Genomic DNA, 26500 nt, shown 5'->3' on the forward strand with positions numbered 1-26500 from the left:
ACTTTGTATGAACGAGTTCATATTCATGAGTTCATATTGACACATATTAACACGAAGAGTTCAGCCAGCGCATGTATTACCTTACCTATTTGTGTGTAAAGAATGCTGATTTGAAATATGAAAACAACCAGTAGAAACATATATGTGTATAATGTTCTTCAGAAACGCGCAGGTCGCGGGAGATTGTTTACAAGCTGTCGAACTAATATGTTGCAAAGTGGACGCTAAGGAGACCGCACCACTACAAAACAGCACCATGTTCTAAATTCGGCCATTTGGGAAAACACCTATTATCAAAAAATTACAATAAAAAAAAATCACAAGAAAGTAATACAATTATAGTATTGGCCGCCCCCATTCAATTGGCCGCTCTGTGCGGTCCGCACACCCCGCACACCCCACGCTACGCCACTGCTTGGCCGTAATGTAGGTTGCATGCATAGATGCAGACCACTCGCGTGCAAGGCTTTGCAACATTACCTGTCGCGCGCTAATAGAAGTTAATAAGTTGCTAGTTAGCTAGACAACACTAGCTAGTTAGCTTGCATGCTACATGACACCAGCGAAGTGAATGTCTATTTCTAAAATGATACAAATCAAGTTTTTAATGTCCCGTATCTACAGCAATACCCTATCATAATAACAGATTAATTCTAGTACAGGAGAGACTTTTCAATAATTAAAAAGCAGAGGTGTATATATATCGGTATCGGCATCGGCAATCGGCCAAAATGAGCTTGTAAATATCGGCATATCGGATATCGGCTAAAATTCAATATCAGTGGTCGTGTTCGAAATGTCTTAAAATGCCTCCTTCCTTCCTATTAAGAGAGCAGGGACTGTTTGAAATGTCTTAAACCTTCTCTTCCGCTTTAATAAGATGCCTTGAAATACGTCAAATAACGGTCATTTTTCAAGAGAGCATATGAGCTGCCTTTATGTCTAGATGGCAGCAGCTATTACCCATAATTATCTGCGCCATTCCCTAACCAGAGACAAATAAAAAAAAACATGGCGGATGAAATCGTTCCACAAAAGTATTCACCGATGTACGTTTCTTTGCTTTTTTGGTAATTTTTTTAAAAAGTTACAGAGAAATAAACAGTGTACTATGTACTTATGTCATGATTGATTAACAAAAATAGTCTGATTTCGTTAGCGATGTATCCGTTAGCCAGGGTGCTAACAGTAGCTGCTAGCTAGCAAATAGGCACACACAGCGTGATGACAGAGCGTCATGTTGCCGTACATGCTATCCTAATAGACTGTTCGAAATCAACGGTTTTTGAGATACCTTCCCCCGAAAGGACCTGTCTCGTCAGACACCTGTCCAACAAGAGATCAAGGATTAAGACAGCTATCTAAGAATTCGAACACAGCCAGTATGTGCCCTGCCCCAGATCATTTTGGATAAAATATATAAAAACTGTGAAAATTCCCAAGGGATAATACTGCATCAGTACTCTAGAGTGTGCGATACGTTATAGAAGCACACACTGTCACTCAGGGCCGGTCCTTCCTACAGGTGACATAGGCGGTTGCCTAGGGTGCCCCTCAGACCTTCTATATCTCCAACCAATATTTTGGCATTAGAAAAATGTATCTAACATAAGGGAAAAATGAGCCAAAAATTGAACGAGGAAGGGGTACGTACCTCCTTGGTGTTGTCAGAACATGCTAGCACATTGAGGGGTATGGTTTGAGTGTGTGTGTCCAAGCAACATGGATGAAAGAAACTATGAAGAGGCAACAGCCATCCGGGGCGCAATTCAAAAAGAAAAGAAAGGAAGAAGAAGAGAAACGTGCCAAGGAGAAAGGTACATCCTTAAATCCTGTTCTTAGCCAAGAATGAATCCCAGATAAGAAAACTTTAATGAATGCCAGAATTGGAGTTGGAGCACTTTAGTGGAGTTAAGAAGAAAATATGTACCTTATCATTGAAAGCCTTCCTACTCCCTGTCACATAGTTCTTTAAGGATTTTACAGAGGCGGGTATATAAAAAATAATATGTCCATTTATTATACATTATACAAAAAAGACATGATTAAAATATTGAGGGCCAGCCAGTCATAAATTACACCAGAGGCGCACAGATAAAGCCAATAGCTAGTGTAACAACACTACAAATATCTTAGCATAGCACACCCATTAAAGAAGACAAACACGGCAACTTGTCAACAAGTGAGGATTACTGGTAAAAATCCAAGTATTGTATTGTCAACTTCAGCGAATGGATTGTATGTAATCTTGCTAATTAGCTAATTAGCTAACGCTAGCTAGCCAGTGACGTGTGACGTTCATTGTTATTGCCATTCAGTCGAAACTGTCATCAGGCTAAGTTGTGAAATAAGTTTCCTGTATGGTGATACACTTAGCAGGCCTGGCTGCAGCAGGGTTATATGAGCTTGCCATTGCTTGCTTATATGCATAACACAGGACAACATTAGCACAAAAGTAACCTATACGTAGCCGCCAGAGTTCTGTTGGTGAAGATATCAACACATTTAGTAGCAGTAGGGATTCTAAAATAGTAGAAAGGCCAATAATAATTATTATTGTAATAATAATAAATAAATACAAATAATTAGCATTATGAATTCTACTCTGTGAATCACAGTCATTGTATAACAAGCAAAAATGTTCTTGCATGTAAAACAAATTAGAGAATATGGTAAAAAGACCTGCAACAGTATCCCACTTTGAATCTTTAGGACCCAATGAAACACCAAGAAATTTCGCTAAGACACGTGAGTATTTTGTTTGTGAGTTTTGCACTCCAGTGCCACCGTGTGTATTAGGTGCAAGCTGCGGAGAAATAAAGATGCCCCAATGACAGTGTCAACCCATGCTTTATTTAATCTGTTGTATATAAAAACATTTGTATTCAATTTTGTCATTTTTTTTACTGAAGGTGTATCTTCTACAGTTCTATCCAATAGACTGCAATAAACAAGGAATCCAATAAAACAACTCTATAGTCTTGTGAAATCTCCAGACAAGTTGGCATTCAAAAAAAGGAATCATAAACCCCAAAAAGTGGTGCTAAAAAACAAAAAACTAAAGTTCAGTTTGTGCATTCTGTTTATTCTCAGACAGATAACACAAAACTGACAGATACCCACTGATTTCATTGATCCAGGGCTGTAAGGGTCTACAGTATGTGTCAAAATAAGAGTCTCCATTGCTAAACACGATTTTATAAAGGTACTGCCTCCATCACACATCAAAATATTACGCCTTCCTTTTTCTGGAGGAAAGATAACTGTTTTCAGTATTATATTCTAAAACATATTGCATGACACATGGACGTGTTTTCAGTCTATAAAGTCTGGGTGAACTCGTGATGACGTTGCAGGTCTGTTTAGGTTTCAGTCAGAAAGAAAATGCAGCAGCGACTGAAACGGAACATTCTTTCCTCTTATATCTTCCCACTCATGCACTGCAACAAAACCTGTACACAGGGAACATACTACTGGCCTGTATACAACAACAACAACGACAACAACAGAAATGGTCGCGTTTTGTCTTCACTCAGTCACTCATGCTTTCTTCCCTCACCAACCCTTCGAGGTCTGAGACTTTATTTTTTTTAAGAAAATAAAACATTGTGTTTCTATTAAAAGACAGTAACGAACACTACAGAGGGGCTTTTGACTCCAGCTGATAGTATCTCTAGTGCAGCGGAAAGGAAGATGAAAAACCTAAAATGGTACACTTAAGGCACAGCCCTTGGGCCAAGAACAGAGTTTGAGTTTGCTCTACAAAAAATAATTTGGACTCTTTTGTTTTTTCTTCCCCTCCCCCTACCTTCTCCAAACAGAACAAGCTATCAGGAGACCGATATCAATGAAATTATTTACATTGAATAAGCATGTATAATAAACATTCTCTCAACAAGAGTTACGTAATACAGCAACACCATCACCATAAGGGATGATAGAAATGTCAATCATTTACAACAAACAGCAACATGGTAATAACAATATATATATATATATAAATATATATATATATATATATATATGTGTGTGTGTGTGTGTGTGTGTGTGTGTGTGTGTGTGTATATACATATATATTATATTTTACAGCACAATAAATACATGTTTGTAAACAGATTAAATGAGTTACTGTTGTGAAAGTAAGGTTGTCAGGTGATAATGAAAAACAGTTGGCACAAAGAAACCAGAAATAAATAAAATAAAAGACCTTGATGACATTATTTAAAAATAAGGGCTTTTTCTAAGCTAGAGTTACTAAATTTGTACATTGTCTTTTTATACAGTGGATAATCAAAAGATATTTGGGTAGAGTCACTTGCAAGTCTGCTCTGTTAGTAATGCTACAGTTCTACAGTACTGCGTTGTATGTCAACAGCATATCAAACAACCAATAGAAAATGTTCAAAACAGAATAATAAATATGTAATGCAACCAAACATAGGTAATGATGATAATGTAATGATACGTGCAGTTGTAATAGCAAAAGGTTTCATGAAATAATTGGATGGTTGGCTGGTCAGAGTGCAGCATTTTTCAAGCCCAGAGAAAAAAAAAAGAAAAATTTGGCAATTTTGGAAAAATAAGTAAAAGAATAGAAAAATGTAAGTTTGGCAAAATTAGTGGAGACTGATTGTCCGGTGATTTCATGAAAATGAACAACGTAATTCCATTTGGTGACATTAAGTCCATATCAGCAACCTGCACAGATGTTTTCATGCAAGTGACGCAGGAAACAGCTGTGCTTTGAATCGGATGAAAACCCACTAGACTTAATGGAACAAAAACAAATATAAATCATACAGAGTCATATTCAAAGACAGCATCTCAAAGCAGAGCAGAAAACAACACTGAGGAGGGTCAGGTTTAATACCACGATGATGCATCCCAAGGTGCTACGTCCACGTCCATGGCATTCTTAGCGTTCACATTCTTTAGAGGCATAGTTATATGTCATGGGGATGATCAGTGAGAGTGGTGACAACTGTCAATCAACAATATCACTCATTTCCACCAACAATACACACACACACACACACACACACACACACACACACACACACCCCCCCCCCCCCACACACACACACACACACACACACACACACACACACACACACACACACACACACACACACACACACACACACATCTATGCCAAAATGTGCTAGAAAAAAAGCGGCACATCTGTCATGACTTCAGAATCACCCATGTGACACATGCATGGATAATGTGGAAAGAAAGGGAGTGTTTATCTCATAGAAGTGCAAAATTCTGCTCCTCTGTAACCACGGTAACGACACAAACCAGGTCAATGGAACAGTGTATCTCTTTGACAGTCCATCAGTCTATTACCTCACTGATGCTAAGATAGCGGGACCTTACGGAAAACAATTCAAGGATGAAGAGCTGCAGAATCAGTTGATATCTAGGAAGACTTGAACTTGTTAAACTTTTAAAAAGTGTGGTTATAAATTGTGGGTAAATTTCCTTTCCCACTCAGTAGCCTTTTTTACTTCTTTCAAACTAAACACGTTTTTGAAAAGCACACCTTCATCCCACTATTTGCACATTAGCTTCAAGACACAACCACAGTCTATAGAGTAGTTTTGGCAAGTTCTTTCTAAGAATACAGAAATACTGCCTTCCTTTTCAACCAAGAAAAGGAAACACACATGAACAGCATCTACAGTAGATGACTGGTAAAGCACTGAATAAATAAAAAGTAATGTTCACACATCTGAAATAATTCTTTCTCTCTTCAACTCAAGATGAGAAACGAACCAATGAGCTCTGGAATGGACTGAAATCGATTTTCCTGAGTGCAAAACTGGTGGGATTTGACTTGGAAAGCGTGACAGAAGGCGTAGGATAACCAGCAAAAACCAGAAGAGAGCTGAAAGTGAGAACTGTATACATGTTGAAACCATCATATTACCCAGGAAAGAAAAACAGAGAATACAAAAACCAACAAAAATACTACACAAAAGCGCCAAAAATACAAAATAAAACCCAGTCCTTTAGTTCGGATGTAGATAGATAAAAAAGTCAGTTGAGCGCCTTCCGTGCGTCATGTGTTACGTGTCAGCGGTTTTCCCCTCATTTTCCTCTTCCTCCACCTCATCTTCCTCCTCCACTAAAACACAGGGGTCCGAACTCTCCCCTTCTCCCTCCTCTTCCTCTTCCTCCCCCTCCCCTACCTGTTCGTCCAGGGGAATCTCGGTCGACTCTGAGTCCTGCGTGCAAAGAGTTTTAGAGTCACTGCAGCTGTTGTCGTCGTCGTCCTCCTCCTCCTCCTCGTCCTCCTCCTCTTCCTCGGGCTGGCTGCCACTGTCTTTTTCCGTGTCCGACTCGCCGTCTTCCTCTAGGGTGAGCTCAAACTGGAATTTATCGGCCCCGCCGCCAGGCCTCCGCCCCTCTTCCGTCTCGTCCAGGTGAGGCGAGGGGCTCTGGGGGATGGTGCTCTGGTACCACTCCCGGTTGTCCTCCAGCGTGTCCAGGATGTCCTGGGCGTCTGGGTGCACCAGGTCAGCCCAGGTCTCCCACAGCGGGTGGACAATGTAGTCAATAAATCCCACCTTTAAAAATAAAACCATTCATGTCGTTCAAAAACTGTTCATCTTTTTTGCCGTGATTAGAACATGCACACCATTACATTACACAGCCAGAACACAGCCCAAAAGTCTTTCTTTAGTCTCCCTAAGGTCTAACTCTCAAATGATTAAAGCCATTGAGCCCTAATTTCATTGACAGGCAAGTCCGTTGTTCAGGAACTAAAGCTATTGTGTGGCGTGAGGGAGCAGTGCACTGACCCACCCATGTTTGTGCTTCGGATCTTGCTCGTGGTATTAAATTAGCTAAACGATTTTGGCAAGTTATTAAATTAGCTTTAGTTCATGCACAGCAGACTTGCCAGTTGCCCGTCAATGAAATTAGGGCCCATAGCACAGGTGTGCTGTACGTGGCCACTGCTAACTGGCAGCTCCTTCTCTTATCCTGTACCTGTGACTTCTCCACAGAGGCGTTGTGCTTGTCACACATGGGGCTGATCTCCATGCCGCGCTCACGCTCCCGGTCGCCCTGGGTGAAGAACTCCTCCATGATGCGGTCGGTCCACTGCCGGTACAGCTGCAGGGGCTTGGTGGGGTTGCTGAGGTCGGCACAGTGCACCATGTTCTGCAGGACCTGACGGACCACACACAAAGGACATCGGGCAACGTTAGAATAAAATTGGATTCTGGGGATGTCATTTCTGTTGATACTACTAATACTGTGGACAAGCTCTCCAAGCTGGAAACCACAAATCTGTCAACTGTCAACTTTTCAGATGCGGAAAGAATTCAGATTAAATTTGATGAGATACTGTATATAAAATATATTTTCTTCCAGACTCCGAAATTGTTTGGAGAGGCAGCCGCAAAGTATACCAAGACATATATGACATGCTGCTAACAAGCTCTACCCCACAAAGCGAATGAGTCACTCTGACGTGTGGGACCAGGCACTAAACTAGTATTTATCCTATACATGGACATCACAAACGTCTGTTCTGCCTCTGCGTGGGTTTTATCATAATTACTGCGTGGTTGAGCAATCAGTCACAGCGCAGCTGATTATGAAGTGATTTTCCAACTCGCAGGTGGCCTGACGAGAACCTGCGCGACTGCCACTGAAATGCGTCAAGGCACAACGTTAATGATAAGGTAGTTGTGTATAACTGCTGTGGAGATGAGACTGTGACTGACCTGTATCCGGTCTGAGTAATTGTCCAAGAGTAGTACTCCGGAGCTGGTGACTTTTTTGGTTTCTACCATGGTCTTCAGATCGGCCAACAGGTTCATGTGCTTGGACATGTCTGTTGCTAAGACCTTGAGAAAAAAAAAACAGTAAACATGGTGTTGGTCAGTGAAGACAGGGGAGTGTTCATGTGACCTAATCCAAATCCGATCGGTTGTTTTGGGTCTTGAGGAAGAGCTGCAGCTGCTGCTACTCACAATGTCAATGACCATCTTCCGCAGGGATTGTCTCTGTTTTTTGGTCAGATTCTGGAAGATGTCACAGTTCTCATCCTGCAGCAGCTTGAAGCCCACAGCCAGGTGGTGGTTCTCCAGCACCGACGAGTCGTTATACATGAGAGCCAACTCAGAGTCTGTGAAATGGAGAGAAAGAGAGAGAGAAAAGAAAGAGATAGACATAAACACAGAGAGAAAGCAAAAGAAAGATACAGAGGATAAAACAGAGTAAAGTGGTTAAGAGTTGGAGGTGGAGGTCTGATGGAATCCCTGAGATCAGAGTCTCCACACCTCCTCTATTATGACTCATTCAGAGGTGGGGCAGGAGTTCTGGGACACTGACACACACATACACACACACACACACACACACACAGGAACACAGGGCACTTCAGGGACTCCCCTCAATCACAGGGTTTCACCTACTCACAAGCTCACACCTACTCACTCAGCATGTGACACGTCGACTGATGCACAGACACACACACACACTTACAGACACAGACACACACTCACAAACACACACACACACACACACACAGACACACACACACACACACACTCACAAACACACACACACACACACACAAACACACACTCACATACACACACACAAACACACACACACACACACACACACACACACTCACAAACACATACACACACACTCTCTCGCACACACATACACACTCTCACACACACAGAAACATACACAAACAAGGACGAGTGGAGGGCATGATTGATCGTTTCTCTGAGGTGCACATGCCCAGTATCGGGTATCAAGGGGCTTATGTTTACATCCAGATCACATGTCTGTGCCCTTGTGGACACTGGTTTAGTTGTACACAGCAAGCTTAGGGATGCGTTAGCCAAAGCTCAAGTGGAGGAATTACTTTTTAATGGACAGAGACTCTTGGCAGTCCGAGAAGAGAGAATGTGTTGCGGTTTGTTAAATATTTTGCTATTTTGTTATCTTTTTAAAAATATAATACTAATGATGAATTTCAGAATTGTTTCATATTTGTATTATATACATATATATACATTTTTTAAATCTTGTGCAGGGCACTGCCACTGGATTGTGAATTCTAAAGAGACATTACTTACTAGTGCTGATGAGGAACTGGTTTGAGACGCCAGGGTGGTCAACATCATGAATGGCACTGGCGAAAATGGCAGCGAGAATTTCAAGGTCTGTGAACACCGCCTGCAGAGGGAGATCATTTTGCCCTTGTTATCCAGCCAGTGCAATCAAGATTTGACTTGAAACATGTTACCAGCTAAATCGCTGTAGTAGAACTAAGCTACGGCATTAGCCCAAACACAAAGACATGAAAGGGGAGACGGGTACCTCTAAGGCCGGTGTTGATAGCAGCACATGAGTGGACTGGGCAACATCAGCAGCATGGATATTGTTGTGGTAGGCAACATCTGCGTGGTAATGATCTTCTAAAGTCATTAGATAGGTAATGAAGGTGTCTAGTGGAATCTTAAATGTTTTTAACAATTCCCTCTCCTGTTGATGGAAGAAAATCATTTAAATTAGGCCACCGATATTGTGTAAATAATTATATCTAGCGCAGTATGAAATGTAATGACAATGTTTTGTTACCTGGAATATTGTATACATCATAACTGTTAATGGTCGGTTCCCAGAAAACTCTGTGACTTTGAAAACATTAAGGCCCCATTTGTTTACATCTTCCAACTCCTACAATAAGAAAAACAAACAGAAATACTGTAGATACAAATTCACCCATATAAGAGCACTGAAGACCTGAATGTGAACCTTCTTGTAAAATTGCCTTTACCAATTATTGTCTATGACTATGGATAATATTAGCTATTATATACAGAATATATTATTAATATATTATATCTATATTGACTATGGATTTTACATTTACTAGTGTACTCACACTCACACATCTACTTACATATCAATTTGCATACTGTGTAAATCACCTAAATGTATTTGGCCACTGCATGATGTTAATTTATTTTATATGCAGATTATTTCTAGTCCAAAGAATTATTCTTATGGGGCACATTTAGCACCATATCCATAGTGCTTCAAGTCCTCCAGGTAGTTGCTAGCTGTAAACAGACCTTAGCAAGCTCGTCCTCTGTCTCTGTCTTGACGCCGAAGCGGTGGATGTTGGAGTTGGTGAGGCTGGTGCTGTGCTGGAGCTTCTTGACGCCAGTGATCTCCGTCATCGGCTGCTTCTTCTTCTGGTCCTTCTCCGCCTGGGTCTGAGGAGTCGGCATCTCTACCTCATGCTGTTTGTCTGGGGCACAGAGAGAGAGAGAGAGAGAGAGAGAGAGAGAGAGGGAGAGGGAGAGGGAGAGGGAGAGAGAGAGAGAGAGAGAGAGAGAGAAATGATCTTCAACTTTCTTTTCTAACATTACCATCATTACCTTCATTAACTTCAAGTCTTTGGTTTTAGAAAGAAAGCATTCCTGGTTTTTGCTTTCACAAAATGAAAATGAATTCAATCTGCCTTCATTCTAAATTCATAGCGATGATGTTTACAGAAAGTATAGGTGCATTCAAAGAAGATCTGTACATCCGGAACGTGGTCAATGGCAAACTGTTTATTAGTCTCCTCATCGTAAAATCTGCAGTCATTTTCACCAACCACCTGCTTAATATATTCTAACATGGGGGAAGTCCATATATTCAAAACCAAAGCCATTCAGAGCACTTTAAAAAAAAGAAAACACACAACCTGAGAATTCTTTCCGTGTCTTACCTAAGAAGGTGCTGGATATGAACTCCGACACCTGGTTCCCCGAGCGGCTCATCTCCGACAGATGGGTGAGCTCTCTGTTCAACATCCTCTTGAACTACAGGGGGGGAAAGCATGGGTGTCAAAAACATATGGCATCCTGTCTGCCATGCAGCTATTCTGAACTCCGAGAGAGAGAGATTTTAAAAATAAATTAGTTTAACATATGCCGAAATTATGACATAATTCAGCATGATTGCCAAAAAGCAATATCCATAAAATGTATATACTGAAACCAATATAAGCCACAGGGAACAAACTAAGATTTCACAGGTTTTAATTTGCAGGTCATATAAGTAAGGAAATCAGTCAATGCATTAGTCTGTAAACTACATACAAATGTATTTGTGCACAGACATTTTGAGAAATTAGGATTTTGTGAGCATTGAGAAATGACTCCATCTTTTCTTTCAGTTCATGAAACATGATTGTGTTCATATGTTTGTTCAGTGTTTAAGACCTTTCAATATATCACAAATCACAACATCAGTGGCTGCGTCAATATGAACTCAGGGCATGGAGAAATAAGGCTCAGGGGCATGGGCAAATAACAATTTCGATAAATAGCATTAATCAAAAATGAAATGAAACCATTCTAAAACTTTATCAAGTAAATTAACTTGTGGATGAGAGCAATGTGACCATACTGTAATATAGATTTGTTCATGTAAGATAAGCTTCAGTTGGCCTCAAAACTCGGTTATGAGAGCACACCTTCATTCTATCAAAGCTATCCTATCCAGAGCCATCCAGTTGCCTTTGTACACCAGATTTTCTGAAACGGCGAGATCAAATCAAATACAGTAAATACCTAAATATCCTAATCTGCTGAAAAGATAATTTCACAATGATATTAAAATTAACTGTGGCCCATTATGATTCATTTCATGAAACTAGCCAAGAATGCTCTCGTCATCATCTCCCATGGTCACATACGCCATGGAACCATAGAAAAAAAGAGCTCAGCTTCAAGCTTAATTTAGCAACACAAATTCCACACACACACCTTCAAAGACACACACACACACACGCAGATTCGAGACAGTATGGGGTCAGATATAGCAGACGTTCAGAGAGAGGGGGGTGGAAGGAGAGCATTCAGCCATGAGCCTCAGGAAACAATGAAAAATCACTTTCAGCTGCCAGGGTCCTCCCCAACCAACACCTCAGCAGAACACATTACATCACATTAATCAAGGTTTACAGAAATGGATAAATCTAGTAATTCAAGACTCAATTCAAGTTAATCTGTCAGTCAATCAATTCACCACCTGCCTTCCACTGTCAATCTATCTATATATCAAGCAATCACTCAACATCTCTCTCTCTCTCTCTCCCTCCCTCTCTCTCTCTCTCTCTCTCTCTCTCTCTCTCTCTCTCCCTCTCTCTGTGTCTGTATATCCATATGTATCCCTGATTTTCTCCATCATGAGGTTATTTTCTGCTCAAGCATCAAGACGCAGTTTACCTTTATATATCCCCATGACACTGTTAGCAGGTAGTTTGTGTCAGGCATTTTGAACAACCAGTTAGTCCACATTTAACAGAACACTCGTCTTAAGATGAAGTAGAGACACAAGGCTGAAAGCAAAAGGTCGTGAAGTGCCTCAGCATCTCTATTGCTGCAGCAACACAAAACATCAAAATCTTTTTTGTGTGGTATCCAGCCTGATTCCGGACCAGAGACTCCACATATTCCTATTCACATATCCATCTGCGCAGGTAGAATATCCCATTTTTTTTTTTAAAGATCCAACATTCAAGCTCAGGTTTGCAGTAAACTAGGCATTCCCCGGCCACCAGCGCGTGTGCCCGGACGTAGGCAGCAAGAGTGATGCGAGGGTAGGGATGCGGGAGCTGGAAGCAGGGCAGCGTGTCCTCCAGCGAACGGCTTCCAAATAAGGCTGCACTGCCTCACACCGTCACGCATGTAGAGAAGGTGGGGTGTGGGCGGGGCGGCGGGGTGGTGGGGGGTGTACGACCAGCAGCAGTGCGCGGCTCGCTCAAACTCAGCCCCACCAATCGAATGGCTCAGGGTGAGATCATGCTCGTGGCTGATTGGTAGAGCTGAGCTGGGGGGCGGAGGAGAGAGTCTCTGTGGTTCCTCCCCCCTCTCCTCCTCCTCCTCCCCATCTATTCTCCTGCTGGTGCTGTGCAGCGCAGTGTGAGATGGTGACAGCTCTGTTTGAGAGGGCTCTGCTCTGCCCAGACGCGTAGTCACATAACACACACTCACGGTGTGAGTGCATATATATATATATTAAATATATATATACTATACGAGCATGATCTCACCCTGAGCCATTCGATTGGTGGGGCTGAGTTTGAGCGAGCCGTGCACTGCTGCTGGTCGTACACTCCCCGCCACCCCACCGCCACATATATATATGTGTATGTGTTGTTTGTATCACGTACATATATATATATATATATGTATGTGTGTGTTGTGTTGTGTGAGCAGTGTTTAGATCTGTAGGTTGTGCTGAAAAAGTACTTATGTGCCTAAATCTACAAGCAGACATCAACACATCTGCTCCTGTGCGTGCGTGTGGCTTTGTCATGAGGATGAGGTCATGTCCATGACATGAGTTGATGAAAATAAGGAATTGTCTCATCGTTGAAATATGGAGCCAGGTTAGTGATTCACAGCCCTTTCTCAGAGGGCCAAACAAGAGGGAACATATGATTTGACGGAAATGTGCAAAAGCCATTAAAATAGAAAGACACACTGGGGGGTTGCGTAGGTAAACACTAATGAATAAGTTATAGCTGCACTGTTAGCGCCACTTGACATATGATTGAATTAAAAGGGCTTTTTCAGTATTTATGACTGAGTGAGACAGTATAACTGGCTGCAATCAGTGGCTCTCCGGAAGGGGGCAACAAATGAGATTACTTCATTTTGAAGCCTTGATGAGGCACGCTGACTTGAGATATGATGAGGGCTCATAATGTCTTCTGCACAAGGTTAAAAGGGTTACGGATCTCTTGGCAGCAGTGCGGGGGAAAAAATAAAATCAGAAAAAGCATAGACGTAAATCAACCTGACGTGCCATAAAGGGTTCATGCTCTAGCAGCTCAATGATGTAAGATAACAAAAAGGAAGACCAGGCTTGGATAACTGCTCTGATGATGATAGTAGTCAAGTTGCAGAGGAGGAAAGTCATTCATTTGTTCCAGTGACAGTCCCTTCAGTGTTTGTTAAATTGATGAGATATAGTGTGATGGAATATGATGTCTGTACTCTATTAGGAAGATTTCTGTAGGAAGTGGTTAGCATTGTAGCAGCTCTACTTTACTTGAGAGGCAAAAAAAACGTCAGGAAGCTGCTGGATTTTTTCTTTATGTGGGTATAATAATAAAAAACAACAACTCTGTGATGACTTCACACCTTCAGTCTCCAGGGAGTGTCCACAGCATTCTGGGTAATTTACAGCTTCGGTAGAACAGATGAGGCAGTCCAGTCTCCAGCTATGATAGATATGACACCTTTTTTTTTCTTCTTTCCTTTCTTCCTTTTTTTTAAACACCTCTCACCCAGTAATAGACCACTGTCCCACAAGAACACAGACAGTCCAGGTGTCTATTGTTAGACCAGCAGGGAGGTGTGAAGACACTCTTGTGATCATAAATGAGAAAACAAAAAACACCATGCCATATTTAGCTGAGGCTTCCGGTGTGGAGTGTTTTGGGTAGCATGTAACCCAAACAGTAATTCCATCCAGAACGCTGATGGCAGGTTACACACAGCCACACCTGAAGGCCTGGCGCATTCAAATCGATCTCTGGTGAAATGGAGGAGAAAACTTGAGGGAGCAATACCTCACGCTTTTATGTGATCCTCATCCTCCGTATCTGTTCAGGCTACAGTGAAGTCTTCGTTCATGTTCCGTGTGTATGTGTAGTGACACATTTGGTTCATAAAATCCACGGTAGTGACAACAATAAGGATGGTGTAAACTCCTGCCCAGGGACTGCCATAGCTTTCAGCAACATAAATCCCATAAAGACATGTTTTACATCTGGCTGCATTCTTTTGTAGGATAACAAATAACAGGACTTTTTGTATAAACTCATTGAGAAATCGGCATTACTGAAATGTATCTGATTTATTTACAGTACAATGAACAGTATCTGATGAACGGTTACTGATTACTGATTTAACTTGGGCAGTTGTATATAAAACATACAGTGGCGTGTGTTTCCCAGCATGCTTTGGGCAAGAGACAGTGCTCAGTCAGGGTTCCGGTTAATCTGTAGTGTTCTGTCCTGGTAACGTGATTCATGTCTCCCTTTTTTGTCTGGTGTGTGTGTGTGACTGCTATTATTTAGTCTACATTTATGATCTTCACCCGTATGCTTGGCATGGCTACCCCACCTTCGACAACATCAAGCAGGATTAGCTCACGGTCCAAGCATTCATCTGGGGGCTGCGGCCGGAGTGACTCCGGGAGCACATCTGCTCGAGGGCAGCAACCCTGGCTGAGGCGGAGCGAGTGGAGCACGTCCTGTAATCCCCTGGCATGAAGCATCGGGTGTGCCAGGCTGACCCAGAGGAAAGCGAGGAGGAGGAAGCCCACAGCGACCGCGGCAAGGACCATGGAGAGCAGCGAGGCCGTCCACAGAGGGGTGCGTGGTTTGGATGTGTCTGGAGCCAGGCTACTACATTGATGTTGGCAGGCCCTAGGGTCCCCTGCATTGCCATCGCCAGCCCAAGAGTTCAACACATTGGCTGTGCCAGTCCATAGGGCGCCTCAGCATTGCCGCTGCCATTGAAGCCACCGTAAGATGAGAGGAGCTGCTGCACCGCTCCCGGCCTAGGGGTCCTCCACGCCGTTGTCACCAGCCGTAAGGTCCGCTGCCAGCCCAGGGGGATCCTCCACACCACCAGCCAGAGGGGCTGCATTGCCACCACTGCTAACCAGAGGGTTCTTCACACTACCGCTGTCACAGTGCAGGTTCTCTACGTTGCCCTTGCCATCTAAAGGAACGGCTGGAACGGCCTCCTCCAGGGCAGACTCAGGAACTCCAGAGACTTTTTGTTGGGTGCATGGGTTGCTAGGGAGACGAGTGACTGTGTTCAGATAGTGGGTCTGTTCATCTGTAGTGTTCTGTCCTAGTAACGTGATTCATGTCTCTGTTTTGGGTCAGGTGTGTGTGTGTGACTGTTATCATTTTGTCCATATTTATTGCTGTTTGATGCCTGCGTGTTAGCTCCTGTGTTAGTCGGCGCATCTGTCACTGTCACTGGCTTTGTTATGTCGAAGTTCGACCTGCCTTTTGTTTCCTGTCTGTCTGTGTGTCCCAATAAAAGTCCTACGGCACAAAAAAAGGGAAAAAACATGCTGTTGTCTTCTTCGAAGAACCTACCAATGTTACAATATAGTCATTGTAAGTAGGTGTAGGCATACAGTGTAAATGTGGTGATGAACTCTCTCTATATATAACAATCTTTTTCTACCTGTAATGAATGACACCATGGCAGTGCATCGCTGCCGAGTATCACAAGCAAACAAGCATCCTGACAGGCTGTGTGTGTTGCCATGGAGACCCCAAGGCAGCTCTGTGAGTGGCTGTGATGATGTGTGTATGTTCCTGCAGACCTGTTTGCCTCTCCCACTCCCACAACGGCCAGCCTCTCTCTCTCTCCCTCTCTCTATATCCCTCTCTTTTCTGTCGCGCTCCTTCCTTCCAGCTTTAGATTAATTTTTATCAGTGCTGGTACAGTACAAGCACCCTGGTTTTCCCCTGTGGTCTGTGGTCTCTGCTATTGCTGTGGTGAGGGTGTAGAGAGAGAGAGAGAAAGAGAAATACAGAGAAAGAAAGAGAGAAAGAGAGAGAGGCCTGAGAGAAAGAGAGAGAGTGAAATAGAGAGAGAACGACACAGCAGCTCATCAGTATGCAGAACAGCTGGGCCCTGTGCTGGAGGTTCTGAGCATGCTCGGTGTGTGCCTGCATGACAATTTGCTGCTGTTACTGCTGTTGCTGCAAAACACTGAAGAGCAGGATGCCATAGAAACAAGGGCTGGCTTGCTACGCTACATCTCTAAGAGGCACACAGCCAGAGTGGGCTTCGTCACATGAAAACACTAGATGTCCCAGACTTTCAATAACTGACATCATCGCACTACGTGAAACAGGCAGGTTTAAGTATTCCTGCTCTAGCAGGCTTACAGGTGGATTGTAGAGTGAAAAGGTGAGACACAATAATAGTAATGAGCTCATCTGTGACTACAGAGCTACACCAGTAGCTAAGGCTGACCTAGGGGGAAGAAATGGAATCCAAAACAGGAGTCTGTCCCATACCACAACACTGGATTTATCCTCTTGTCTCAGTTTAAATACATTACAGATAAGATCAGGCCATCAGTGGTGTCATATGAATGCATTCAAATCAACAGCTTCTAAAAGGAATAAAAACACGCAGCCTTCCAATGGCCAGATAGCATGGAGGTGGATGTCACTTAAATGACATAATAGATTCTTTCCATAATGGTAGCAAGTCCATTAAGCAAAACAGCAATGTTATTTTTTATAGTGACTGATGTGGAATACATATGTATTTTGTCCTAGCAGGACGAGACATCAGGACACTATAACCAAGCACACTGACTCATGACAGCTCGCTCATGACACAAGACCCTTCCCCAGCAGGCCAACAAACTGAACACATGTCGCAGCTTCTTGTTCAGAACAATTCAGCAGTCTCCGTTTATCAGACAATGCATATAAATACCAATACTGCCGCAGAGTATAATGAAGCGTAAGGTCATGCAGGTCTTAGACAGGGCTTACCTTGTTGGAGGCCATCTCGCTGACCGAGTGTCTGGTCTGCAGGGTCTCCAGCTGGTCCAGGCACCAGTCCAGCTCCTCCAGGGTCTCGGTGGCCAGCTTCTGGTAGGCCTCCTCTGGAAGGGGGAGAGAGGAGGGGAGAGGCAGGGGGTCAGTCCGGAGCCGCTTCAGGGGGCTAGCCGCGGCCGTGCGGGGAGGCTCTCCCTCTCCTCCGCGTACCGCCATGTTGTTGGGAGCTCCTGGCTGAACGCATGGGCGGCTCTTCATGCCGAGGCGCCCTCCTCCTCGGCATGGTATAAAGGGGCCTTGTCCCCGGGCCGAGCCCCCGGCCCTGCCAGACAGACAGCAGTCCTCACCAGCGGTGTCGGTGGCGGCGGTGGTGGTGGAGGAGGTGGCGGGAATCCAGAGGGGAGGCCCCGACCGCCGATGCTCAGCCACCACCAGTCACCACACAATGACAGCACACACAGCACAGAGGGAGCCGACGCAGGGCGGGGAGAGAGGGTCCTATGCCCCGAAACACACACGCACACACAGGGGAAACATACAGTGTTTTCACACAGGGAGGCAGTTTTACTCACACACCCACATGAACACTCGCAACACACTCAAGCACAAATAGTCACGGTTCAGAGTGGTGCTGTGAATGTCGTAGATCCAGTACACTGTTCAGGCCGGTCATGTTTCCAGTCTTCCTGAAGAGTCGTTGCGGTGAGCAGGCCCATGGCGGAGCGACAGAGAGAGAGAGACAGAGAGTGTTGCGGAAACTACATCCACAACCCATCAGATGCAACAGCGTTTCAAGTCCCCGCAGTCTGGCCCACAACAAAGGAGACAGGCATGATGTGGAGTTTCCACACACACAACAAACACATTCCCGTTTACATCCGCACACCCACACACACATATCCACACACCATATCCGTATCCAAGCTTGGCTAAAGGTAACAGAAAGCCTTGAAGGCGGCTCCTCTCCTCAGCCTAACAGGGTTAGTCACCCATGCAGAACGCAGGGACGGTCGCATCAGTTCAATTCCTACCGACAACTCCTCTCTCCCCTCCACTGCCCCCCTCCCTCCTTTGCTTCCTTTTCTTTTGCTTTCTTCTTCTTTGCTCCTCCTTTAGCGAGCTCCACAAAGATGCGCGGCGAGGAGCAGGAGGCTTCTACAGCCGAATGTGAATAGGAGCGCGCGCGGGGGGGGGGTGTCAGCAGCGACGGCGCTTCCTCATGAAACAGGACCCGGAGCCTGGGAGAGGGAGAGAGGCGTGCGCGCAAGAGAGAGAGAGAGAGAGAACTAGCTGCATGGTGGCTGGGGATGAGCAGTGGGGAAATCCTGGCCTGAAGTGGAGCCGAGCGGAGTGGGAGCAGCTGGCTGTGAAGGACACCTCTGGAACTCACATCTCTTTCACATGCTTCCCACAGATAACATGATGAAGCAAGGGTCTTTTTTTGGGGAGGGGGGTTCTGTAAAGAACTGATTCATCAGCTATGATCCGAAATACAAACTGCTTCCTCTAAATATTTAATATAATATTTAAAATCACTTTTAAATTGATCAAATGAAAGTGCTTACTGGTAGTAGCAATGCTTAAAGACAATATGTACTAGAATAATATTCTGACGTTCCAGTATTATTGAGGATTTATTGCTCTCATGGGTATATCTTTTGTGGGAAAACTTGAGGGAATTCCATTGGATTAGAGCTTTACAGTTATCAGAAAACTAGGAACTAGGATAACTCTATTTTTTTAATGAAGGGCACTTCACTATGTGACGTGTGTGTGTGTGAGGTGTGCGTAATGACAGGTTTGAAATGGGGACCAGGGTCGAGTCCGAGTCTGAACTCAGCCTTGCCTTGTGAAAGCCCAGCAAACATCACCAGCACTCCATGGCAACGACACAACACCCCCTGTGTGACCCCAGATTCTTTCTCTCACACACTTCACTCTCTTTCTCCTTTTTACGCTTCCTCTCTTGTTCCCCCTCTCCCCCTCTCTCTTTCTCCCTCCCTCTCTGTCAGTCTCTCTCTCCTCCATTCTCCTATGGAAGTAAAGCCTGGGGTGCCACTCGTTATGAAAGGGACGGTGCTGACGTCAATGACATTCTTCTCATGCTTAGCGCGACATCAGACACCAACCCTGAGAGGCCACTCTACGCTACAGACAGCAGGGCTGGCTGCAAATCCTGTAGCGGATCGCACTCTACTGCTGGACCTGGACAGTAGGACCGACAAACGGGAGAGGACATTAGTACCAAACCACAACTGACGCGTCTTCCCACTCCCACTGTCTTCATAATGACCTGTCAAATCCAGCTAAATTCAAAGTTAACACAAGTTACTATGACTTCACCAGGGATAGTGTACCAACACAGACACTTCTTTTATGACCCCAAATAATGTTTTGAGTTTTGGTCAAGCCCAAAAAAGCTTTCTGAACCAGCAGAATAAAAGCTTGACAAATGTGTTGGATCAGATGAATTGAATATGAATGGAAAAGGGGAAATGGTGAGTGAAACCTCTTTGCACCTAGATGGAGCCAGTGACTCATCACCGCTTCATTAAAAGTGTGAGGTGTTAATAACTGATCTGTGAAAAATGGCTGATGGTATCAGCAAAGGGGCCAGGGATGTGGAAATGTGACTCACAACCAGTGTTTTTATATTATATTGTCATTAGGTTTTCTTTTTATTTAATCTTTCAGTGTGTTTTTTTTATTTCAGTTTAGTTTTAGATGTATGAGTGTATAAGCATTTTTATTTTTATCTTGAGGAATTGTTTAGTTTCTATTTAGTTTTAGTGTTAGTTTTACCTTTCAGGTATTATGAGGAAAGCCTTGATTTATAGAAGCTGAAAAGGTAGGAGGAAAGAAAGCATGACATCAAATATCTTAGGTTCTTTTCAGTTTTTGTTTTTGTCAACTATAATAACCCTGCTGATTCTCATTTCATTCCAACTAGCAAACACACACACACACACACACACACACACACACACACACACACACACACACACACACACACACACACACACACACACACACACACACACACACAAACATCAATCTTCCTTGTTGCTTTCTGCCTATAGGATATGGCGATATCACTAAATTCTATTGGATTACATAAATTCCCACCTGAGGAACTGATCTAGAGACTGATTATACAGATAGTGTTCTTCTACTATAAAGTAAACAGCTTCTTCAGAATTGTACTTTCACAACTTCAAGATAAACTATATGTATATGTTTTTTATTTGAAAATTTGAAAACGAACCCATAGTTGAACATATGAGATAACATTATAGTAATTCAGGTATTACATTTCCCATACGGTTTCAAGCAATATCTTTTTTAAAAGGTCATGATACTTGAGACCATCTGGAGCTCTTAGGTCAGAGTGACATTAATCCATATCACTGCTACTCTGTATCTCGGCAGCGGACAACTTCTGCCCACGCTCTGCTCACACTCTCGGTTGCTAAGGTCCCCCCCTCTCTATTTTTGTCTCCATGCTATGGATAAAGTGCCTACACCCACACCTTATTGGAGCGCTTCGCTATGGAGAGATCTATAAGTAGCCCAGAGTGAGCTGAGGCAATCAATACATTGATGCACTTGATAAATTAGGTGATTGAGGTGATAGGGGAAGCTCTTAAAGTCATATTCCCCCACACCACTTCTTCTGGCTTCGCTATCAGGCAGCACTTACATTATCCCCATGTACTTTATATGGCAAAATATAAAATATAAATATAAATAAATCACAAAACAGAACATGAATATGTATTTGGTACACTCTTATAAACCATGTTTCATAGAGAGTATACCAACACTACTCTCTGAGACTAAACGATTAAGAGTATTCCCTAGACACAACAGCAAGGGAGGAGGCTGTGACATGTCAGGCTGGTTCACATGCTACCAAGCTCATATATTACCACACTGCTGAGAAGAACTAGGGATGCCGCTCAAGGACACTTATATTTTGATCTTGTCAGGCCTTGGCTGACACACAGGGAAATGATAACAAAGGTTTCACAACAAATCTGGAGTATAAACCGTGGCCAAGACCTCTTTGCGCTGGGGTGAGAAATATGGGGCTATCTGTCAGCATCATGGCACAAATCCTCTGTCAACATTTTGACGCTGAGGTGGCACACATCGAGAAGCAACCCACAGTCCAGAATATATGATCCAGGGCAGGGAACAATGGCATCATATAGTTGAGGTTCCATTTTCCAGTGAGGTGTGTTACATGCTGTTCACAATGGAATCCTATGTTTTTGGCACCCCCAACAGGATGTTGGATGCCATGACAGCTCGGTATAAACAAACAAAGGCCTTTTAACTGTACGAGCATACAAACCATCCAAATATACATACTCACACACACACACACACGCACACGCACACGCACACGCACACGCACACGCACACACACACACACACACACACACACACACACACACACACAAACACACACACACACACACAAACACTTACATGCAGAATATCAAAATGATGACAATAATTACTGTACCTGTGATTGAGGTCTTTGTGATGGATGGGGGGTTGCACATGGGCGATCTCCTATTGGAAACACATTTTTTTTGTTATTGATATAGTCATGATTTGAACACACATTCACAGTTGTGTGCATATGCAAGTGAACAAAGTTACTCACTTGTTAGAGGCCCTTTCTGTTTGAACATTGGTTAACGCAGCAAAATTGTTGCGTACAGTTCTCAAACTGGCCAGAACCTGAGGGAGAGAGATGTTGGATTATGTTACATAAATAATCTAAAAGGACAGTCCCAACTACTGAGGCCTCGGTCTGATATAAAAATAGCAGTGGAGCTGAAGCTCACACTGGGTTGAGGCCATTATTTAAACCACATTGCAACGGCATCTGGAAGTTGTCATCATTCTCACACGTACGCCTGATGCTTACCTGTGCAAATGGAGTTACAATCATGTCGTCCCCATGACTGTGAAAAGAGATAAGACATTGTCTGTTACCTTTCAGTTCTGATAGCACAAATTCCACATACACATTTATTGTGTGAGCAATGGGCCAGTACATGCAATGTAAACTAGAATCTAGGTCAACGTTCATGCAGATGTAGCTTGTAAACTAAGTGATATAAGCTTCAGAGGACTACATCTGGAGTTGCAGGATGTAAACAATACATGGGGAAGTGTGATAGCCAAACAACAGCTGAGCACACATGGCATGCTCCGGGGCTGGACGCCAGAACAGAACAGAGCTGGAGAATGTTATCTATAGGAGTCACGCAAGCCTCCGTGTTCTCCAGACAGTGAAAATGAGCAGAAGTTGCCAGAAAACATTACATTACTTCAATATCAACTTTAAGTTGCCACTCATTGCCACCAAACATTAACAGACAACCTGTTCTCTGCTAACTGTAACACTGTGTCCTGGATGGATTACAAATACAATTTGATGCTAGAAGGACTCCCTCTGTGAGAGGTTTGGGGAGCCTTTCCATCTTTACGTGATTAGGAGGATTAAATGCCTCAAAGAGCGTATTAACCACTGCTTGTGTTACTGCACAATTTTACCATGCAAGTTTCCTGGGTTCCATGGCTGCTGATCATCCAAACCATCTCAACATGCACTCAACTGCACCTCAACATGCACCACTGACCACCTCAACATGCACTCCACCTCAACATGCACTCCACTGACCATCTCAACATGCAATCCACTGACCACCTCAACATGCAATCCACCTCAACATGCACTCCACTGACGATCTCAACATGCAATCCACTGACCATCTCAACATGCAATCCACTGACCATCTCAACATGCAATCCACTGACCATCTCAACATGCAATCCACTGACCACCTCAACATGCAATCCACTGACCACCTCAACATGCAATCCACTGACCACCTCAACATGCAATCCACTGACCACCTCAACATGCAATCCACTGACCACCTCAACATGCAATCCACTGACCACCTCAACATGCAATCCACTGACCACCTCAACATGCACCACTGACCACCTCAACATGCAATCCACTGACCACCTCAACATGAACTCCACTGACAAAATGAAGCACGTTTAGAAAGGGAGAGGGTGCACTTGTGTGCAAAAAGACAAGGACGTTTCCCTGACATACGAAACAGCAAAATAAGTAAGCTGAACGCAGATGTCATCCACCACCTTTTAAAACATACATATTTCTATTTTGGTTTTTAAATATAAGAGGTGCATGTTTATGTTTATTATTAAGTGGTATATATTTGAGCAAAAAAAGAACAAAATCCATGGTACCAAGTCACTTGGCAGCAATGTCCCATGCATCATTTAGAAATGGATATGTTAGATGTGCAGCTTTCGGTCAATAACCCATTCACTGGAACCGGATAGCATGCTAGGTATGTGGCAATATTCTCAAACTGCTTGTTCCCGTCAGGGCTGCTATGTGAAGTGGTAACATGATGTTCCAAAGCACGCATGATGATCTGCTTACAGTACATGCACCATGCATGTTCATGAAATGGAAATTCAATGAGCCTTTCAAACAGCAGGTGGAAAGATGTTGCATTATTTAGGTTCGCTGCATGTTTGGTTGGTAAAATAACCCTTGTTCTGTTACAGAATTAGGCATAATTATTTTATGTGAAATGTAATGCAAAATACAATGCAACAATGTCCACTGCATTTTTGCAATACGACGCTCCAGCGAACTGTTGTTAAGCTCACACACTTGATTAGGTGGCTGTAATCTTCATAACATATTGCAGTTCTTCTGTACTATCTTTATAACACTGTTCCATGAACTTACAGACATTAAGCTCAATGTATCTGGAATAAAGTGGGCAAATTTTGCAGAAGATCTATTGGCCTTGCTAACATGAATAATATAAAAGTATGCTAAAACTTTAGCGCAGTGCACGTTTATTTTGCTCAATGCACCATTTCAGTGACAGTCCACTTCTCACAAACTGTGAAAGGGAAGAAAACGAACTAAATGTGATTCAATCAGGCAGCATAACCTAATGACTGTAGCTGAGCCCCGGCGGGAGGCTACATCTACAAGACACCTAGATGGAGATCACGAGCACTAACAACGTCCTATGCTGGAATACAGGAAGAGTAAGTTCTGCCTCCCCGCAAACACACAAACACACATGTGCATGCATGCACACGCTCACACACGCACACACACAAAGACAGATATATTCTCCAAATTCATCAGGAACAGTGCTGAAGATTTTTTTCCCCAAGACACTAGCTCCCTCCGCTAGTCTCTCTGGCTTGTCTGTGTAGTACTCACATGTCACTGGCGATGGAGGAGTTCCGGGACATGGACTTGGGGGACAGCTCATAGTCGCTGTCCGAGCGGTAGAGGAAAGACTCCCTCCGCTGGCTGTGCACAAAGTTGGCCTGCAGGATGAGTCCTGACCCAGGGCTGGCCATGGGGTCCAGAGGGCTGCGTCCCGACGACGTGCCATTGTCCACATCGAAGCTGCAGAAGAGAGAGGGAAAAGACACAAGAGGGGAATAAATGTAAGGTTTCGGGTATTTATGTGAAAGGATGTGTAAGCTTTGCTTGTATACTTCATCTATGCTGAATTTGCCCGCTGTGGACTCTGAGCTGCATGTGACCCACTGAAGAAATATGTTGAATTATTTGAGGCACACAACAGGTCCTGTAACTTGTTAGCACACATGCCACTGCCTTCATAAGTCAATTCAATAAACTCCAATCAAATCCGGCAGTTAACTAAAGCAATTCATATAACTGGGTGATGGATGTGAGAGGGGAGAATAAATCACAGTGTCCCTATTACTCTGGATTGAGGGTCAAATGCAGCTATTCATTCTAATTTTCGGACTATTACAGCTCCCTTGAGAAGTTCTGTGGATCTCTCTCAGTATATCTCAACCCCATCTCTCTCTAATGTTGTCAAACACGTGGCAAACAGTTTACATTTAATCACCCTTGGGTTAATTTGCCAGACAAATTAGCTATAAGTTTCTAAGTTTCTATAAGCTATAAGATGTCTGACAGGATTTATGTGGAAAACGTAGCACTTTCAATGCAGAATAGTAGACAAAATATAGTTTCTTTAGTTTGAGAAGACTACATTTTAAAAAGATCACTGAAACCAAAAGAGGTTCTGCCACAGTGACACAAACACTTCTTTATCCAAAATGTTGTGACTGTGAATTGCCTGTGAATTGCCTGTTGCCTCAGCTGACCTCCAGTGCTGAGCTTTAAGCCTCCAGCACCAGAGGACCTCCTGACGCAGAGGGGATCCCCTGCAGACGTGTGTGCTACGTCAGCATGCATCACCCAGGTGATCCTCTTAACTGCTGTTGCCTCAGTGGCATGGAAACCCCTCCCCCCTTCCATTAGGGCTGATTTACAAACACAAATCCCCTCAGAGGGAATCCCTGCATGCGTAGGGACCGTCACCTTCCTAGCTGTCCCCGATGCTTTAATAGTCATCATCACCATCATCATCATCGTCGGCGTCATCTGCATGGTGAGTAACTCTGCCGTGCTAATCTGGAGCCCAGGAGATGGGGCTGGCCTTTCGCTTATCACGACACAAAAGCCCCTGCCTGCGTCGGAGCAGGGGAGGGAACATGCTAATCAGACGCACAGGCAGAATCAGGCCATTGTGTCGGCTGGGAGAACAGGTACAGCGTGCACCCTATCCTGGGGTTTCACAGAGTACTCGCACATTGGATTACTTGACAAATTACATAAAAAGAAACGAGTTTCTACATTAACATCGAGTGCATGTTAATCTCCTTCTGCTAATGTAGGAATTGAAAATGGGGCCGTTTTTAAATATTGTTCATTGTTAGTATTGACTACATTTGCCATACTGATTTGTTTGGAGTCAGGGGTGAAGCAGG

General features: G+C 43.6%; 1 protein-coding gene across 4 annotated transcripts in view; it reads right to left on the bottom strand.

The window, feature by feature from the left end:
* Nucleotides 1-5108: 5108 nt before the first annotated feature.
* pde4d (phosphodiesterase 4D, cAMP-specific) overlaps nt 5109-26500 on the bottom strand; it is a 112784-nt gene continuing 91392 nt past the window's right edge. For 3 of the 4 annotated variants that reach the window (XM_012828640.3, XM_031570601.2, XM_012828639.3), the window contains exons 2-15: nt 24906-25097; nt 22539-22575; nt 22272-22348; nt 22128-22177; nt 17591-17703; nt 10760-10853; nt 10116-10294; nt 9619-9717; nt 9358-9522; nt 9114-9213; nt 7989-8143; nt 7740-7862; nt 6997-7179; nt 5110-6572 (exon numbers count right to left, since the gene is read on the bottom strand). In XM_012828640.3, coding sequence (XP_012684094.1) covers nt 6072-6572; nt 6997-7179; nt 7740-7862; nt 7989-8143; nt 9114-9213; nt 9358-9522; nt 9619-9717; nt 10116-10294; nt 10760-10853; nt 17591-17703; nt 22128-22177; nt 22272-22348; nt 22539-22575; nt 24906-25097 — 2068 coding nt within the window. In that variant the 3' untranslated portion in view covers nt 5110-6071. Of the gene's footprint in view, nt 6573-6996; nt 7180-7739; nt 7863-7988; nt 8144-9113; nt 9214-9357; nt 9523-9618; nt 9718-10115; nt 10295-10759; nt 10854-17590; nt 17704-22127; nt 22178-22271; nt 22349-22538; nt 22576-24905; nt 25098-26500 lie in introns of all 4 variants that reach the window. The other variant, XM_042708265.1, reaches the window with a different exon arrangement.

This window comes from Clupea harengus, chromosome 7, assembly GCF_900700415.2.
Source record: "Clupea harengus chromosome 7, Ch_v2.0.2, whole genome shotgun sequence".
NCBI lineage: Eukaryota > Metazoa > Chordata > Actinopteri > Clupeiformes > Clupeidae > Clupea > Clupea harengus.